This window comes from Suricata suricatta, chromosome 16 (assembly GCF_006229205.1).
Source record: "Suricata suricatta isolate VVHF042 chromosome 16, meerkat_22Aug2017_6uvM2_HiC, whole genome shotgun sequence".
Classification (NCBI taxonomy): domain Eukaryota; kingdom Metazoa; phylum Chordata; class Mammalia; order Carnivora; family Herpestidae; genus Suricata; species Suricata suricatta.
Genome location: NC_043715.1, coordinates 56470486 through 56473568, shown reverse-complemented (window position 1 = coordinate 56473568; position 3083 = coordinate 56470486). Strand labels below are relative to the sequence as shown.

The 3083-nt window shown below is 57.4% G+C and overlaps 1 protein-coding gene across 1 annotated transcript in view; it reads left to right on the top strand.

The window, feature by feature from the left end:
• PTPRH (protein tyrosine phosphatase receptor type H) overlaps nucleotides 1-3083 on the top strand; it is a 19880-nt gene that overhangs the window by 536 nt on the left and 16261 nt on the right. The window contains 3 exon segments of the mRNA XM_029924395.1: nucleotides 598-631; nucleotides 843-1109; nucleotides 2715-2981. Of these exon segments, the coding sequence (XP_029780255.1) occupies nucleotides 598-631; nucleotides 843-1109; nucleotides 2715-2981 (568 nt within the window).

Sequence of the window (3083 nt, the reverse complement as noted above, 5' to 3'; positions counted from 1 at the left end):
CCCCTCCTCCCTCAGACCCTGGGGTCCTGACCCCCAGCCCCTCCTCCCTCAGACCCAGGGGTCCTGCCCCAGCCCCTCCTTCCTCAGACCCAGGGGTCCAGCCCCCAGCCCCTCCTCCCTCAGACCCAGGGGTCCAGGGTTCCAGGGCCTTCTCCCTCAGACCAGGTGTCTGGCTCGTGGTCCCCAACGTTGGTATCTTTCCCCATTACCACTTTGTTGATTTATTTCCTGCGCCTCGTCTTCCAAAGCCATATTTTCCTGAACAAGTCGCCATTATCTCCTGGCCTTATCAGTGGAGCCAAACCCAGCTCCTGGGTCCCTGGAGCCCCGCCCCTCCATACCCACCCCCTCCAGCACATACACACCCAGAAAAGACAGATGGACATTGTAGTGACCTTTGTCAGAGCAGAGCCTTGGGGGAGGAGATGAGTCGCTGTGTCCCTCCTCTCCCTCAGGCCCCAGTGACTCTCGGGGTAGGGGCAGAGGACAGGAGGGTCTCTGGCCAGCCCCTCCTCCCCCTCCACCAGGCCTGCAGTCTCCCCTGGGCAAAGGGAGACGAGGCTCGGAATCTGACTCTCCCGTCTGTGTTCTCCCCAGAGCCTGTGCAGCTGGACAGCGGCCAGGGCGGCTGGTGAGTGGCCCCCGCTGAGTCTACCGCCCACATGGAGAGGTTGCACCTGAACCCGTGTGAGCTCTGGTGTGGGGAGGTGGTCTCACAGAGGGCACGGCGATCCATGGCCGGCACTCAGGGAAGTGGTCCCTTCTGGACTCAGGCAAGAGCTGGGGTCGGGGAAGGTGTGGTGCGGACCTCTTCTGCTCACACCCTCCTTCCTGATTCTCAGCCCCCAGACCCGGCGGGGACCTGAGTGCCGAGGCCCGGAGCCCCAGCTCCATCGCCCTGCAGTGGCCGGCGCCCCACGGCCTGGACCGGAGGCACACCCCCCCCTGGGGCCTGGGGGCTGGACCGGATGGCAGAACTGAGGCCCGACGCACAGCCAGCGCCAGATTCACGGTGGACAGACTTGGGTCACGGTCTCTGCATGAGATTTCCAAGGGGGTGCAGCAGGATGAGGCCAATGGCTCCCAGGGGACTCTCCAAGCCAGCACGGGTGAGGGACAGCCACCAGTATACGTGTCGCTTCTTTTCCCAAAAGGAGGCCGGCCGCGATGAGAACGTGGCACGTCCTGTTGTCCAAGAGAAATCGAACAGAAGCCAAATGTGTAAATTGACGTTTTCTATCAACCACTTTAATGATTATTTGTTTGTTGAGAGAGAGAGAGAGAGAGAGAGAGAGAGAGAGAGAACGAGCGGGGGAGGGGCAGAGAGAGAGGGAGACACAGAATCCGAAGCAGGATCCAGGCTCTGACCTGTCAGCACAGAGCCTGATGCGGGGCTTGAACTCAGGAACCAAACCTAGTTAGATCTTGCCCTGAGCTGTAGCTGGACGCTTAACGGGCTGAGCCACCCAGGTGCCCCGACAACCACTTTAAAAATAAGTAAAAAGAGGGGTGCCCGGCTGGCTCAGTCAGCGGAGCCTGTGACTCTTGATCTTAGGGTTGTGGGTTTGAGCCCCGCATGGGGTGTAGAGATTACTTAAAAAATAATAATAAAATGTAAAACATGTGACATTAATTACAAAGTGAGAGTTTATTTAGCTCAATAGATCCAAAATATTATCATTTTTTTAAAGTTTATTTATTTAGAGAAAGACAGAGAGAGCACTCGTCCAAGGGGGGCGGGAACCGAGAGGAGAGACAGAGAGAGAGAGAATCCCAAGCAGGGTCCTCACTGTCAGCACGATACCAACCCGGGGCTTAACCCACAAGCTGTGAGATCAGGACCTGAGCCAAAACCAAGAGTCAGACCCTGAACCAACTGAGCCACCCAGGCGCCCCTTCTCCGTTTTCAAAGTAGGCTCCACGCCCAACCTGGAGCTCGAATGCACACCCCCGAGGTCAAGAGTCGCATGTTCTACTGACTGAGCCAGCCAGGTGCCCCCAAATACTAGCATTTGGACACACAATCAGGGTAGACAGGGACCAGAGGGTATTTTACGTTCTTAGCCTCATACCCGCCCCTCAGGGCACAGGGCCCGGCGCTGACAGCGTGGTTGGAACAGGTGCATCCCAGGGCTCAACAGTCACACGGAGCTGTGGGGTCCCCACCTGCCCCCGCACAGTCCCAGCTTTCAGCCCCCCAACCTGTGAGAAACCTGAAGGGGAGACTTGGACCAGCAGGCCTATCACCCGGCACTGGGAGCTTCCCAAGGACCCCGACTCTCAGAGAGGCACCTATTGACTGGGCCCAGTGGTTCGGACACAGTGACGAATTTGAGACCCAAAACAGGATAGTCACCAGTTGCAAAGTGGGGGTGGGGTGGGACTTAGTCACCGTCCTCGTGCATTTTCTGATGGGCAGAGAAGAACAGCGTTCCAGGCTTGGGAAGACCCTTGAGGGTTCTTCCGGTCCTGCCCCCTCTTTCGCTCCCTTTTGTCCTGCTGGGAGAGGTGGTTGGAGATGGTTGAGATGATGCAGGCAAATCTGGCCTCCCTCTGCCCACCACGGGATGAGGACACTCTGACCCTCGGACTCTTCTTTCTCCTGGGACCAGTAGTTGAGGCAGGACTGGGGACTCTCGGGGCTAAAATGTCCTCTGACTGTCCCCCTGATCTGCCCCCTTGCTGACACCGGACCCCTTTCCCTAATTTCTCAGACCCCAATCCTGTCAGGAACCTGAAGGTAGGGGCTCAGACCACCACCTCCATCACCCTGATCTGGGAGAAGCCCGATGACCCTGACTTTCAGGACTACACCTACTGGATCCAGTGGACTGGGGACGGTAACAAAACGGAGACCAGGAACACAACCGACACCAGCTTCACAGTGGACGGACTGCGACCCGGGTCCTTGTATGAATTTGCTGTGTGGGCAGAAAAAAACGGAACCAACAGCTCTGTGACTACTTGCGAGGCTGCCACCGGTGAGAATGACCTGTTGCTTATTTTCTTTCTCTCTCCCCTTTTAAGGAATGTTTATTTATTTTTGAGAGAGAGAGCGTGAGCAGGGGAGGGGCAGAGAGAGA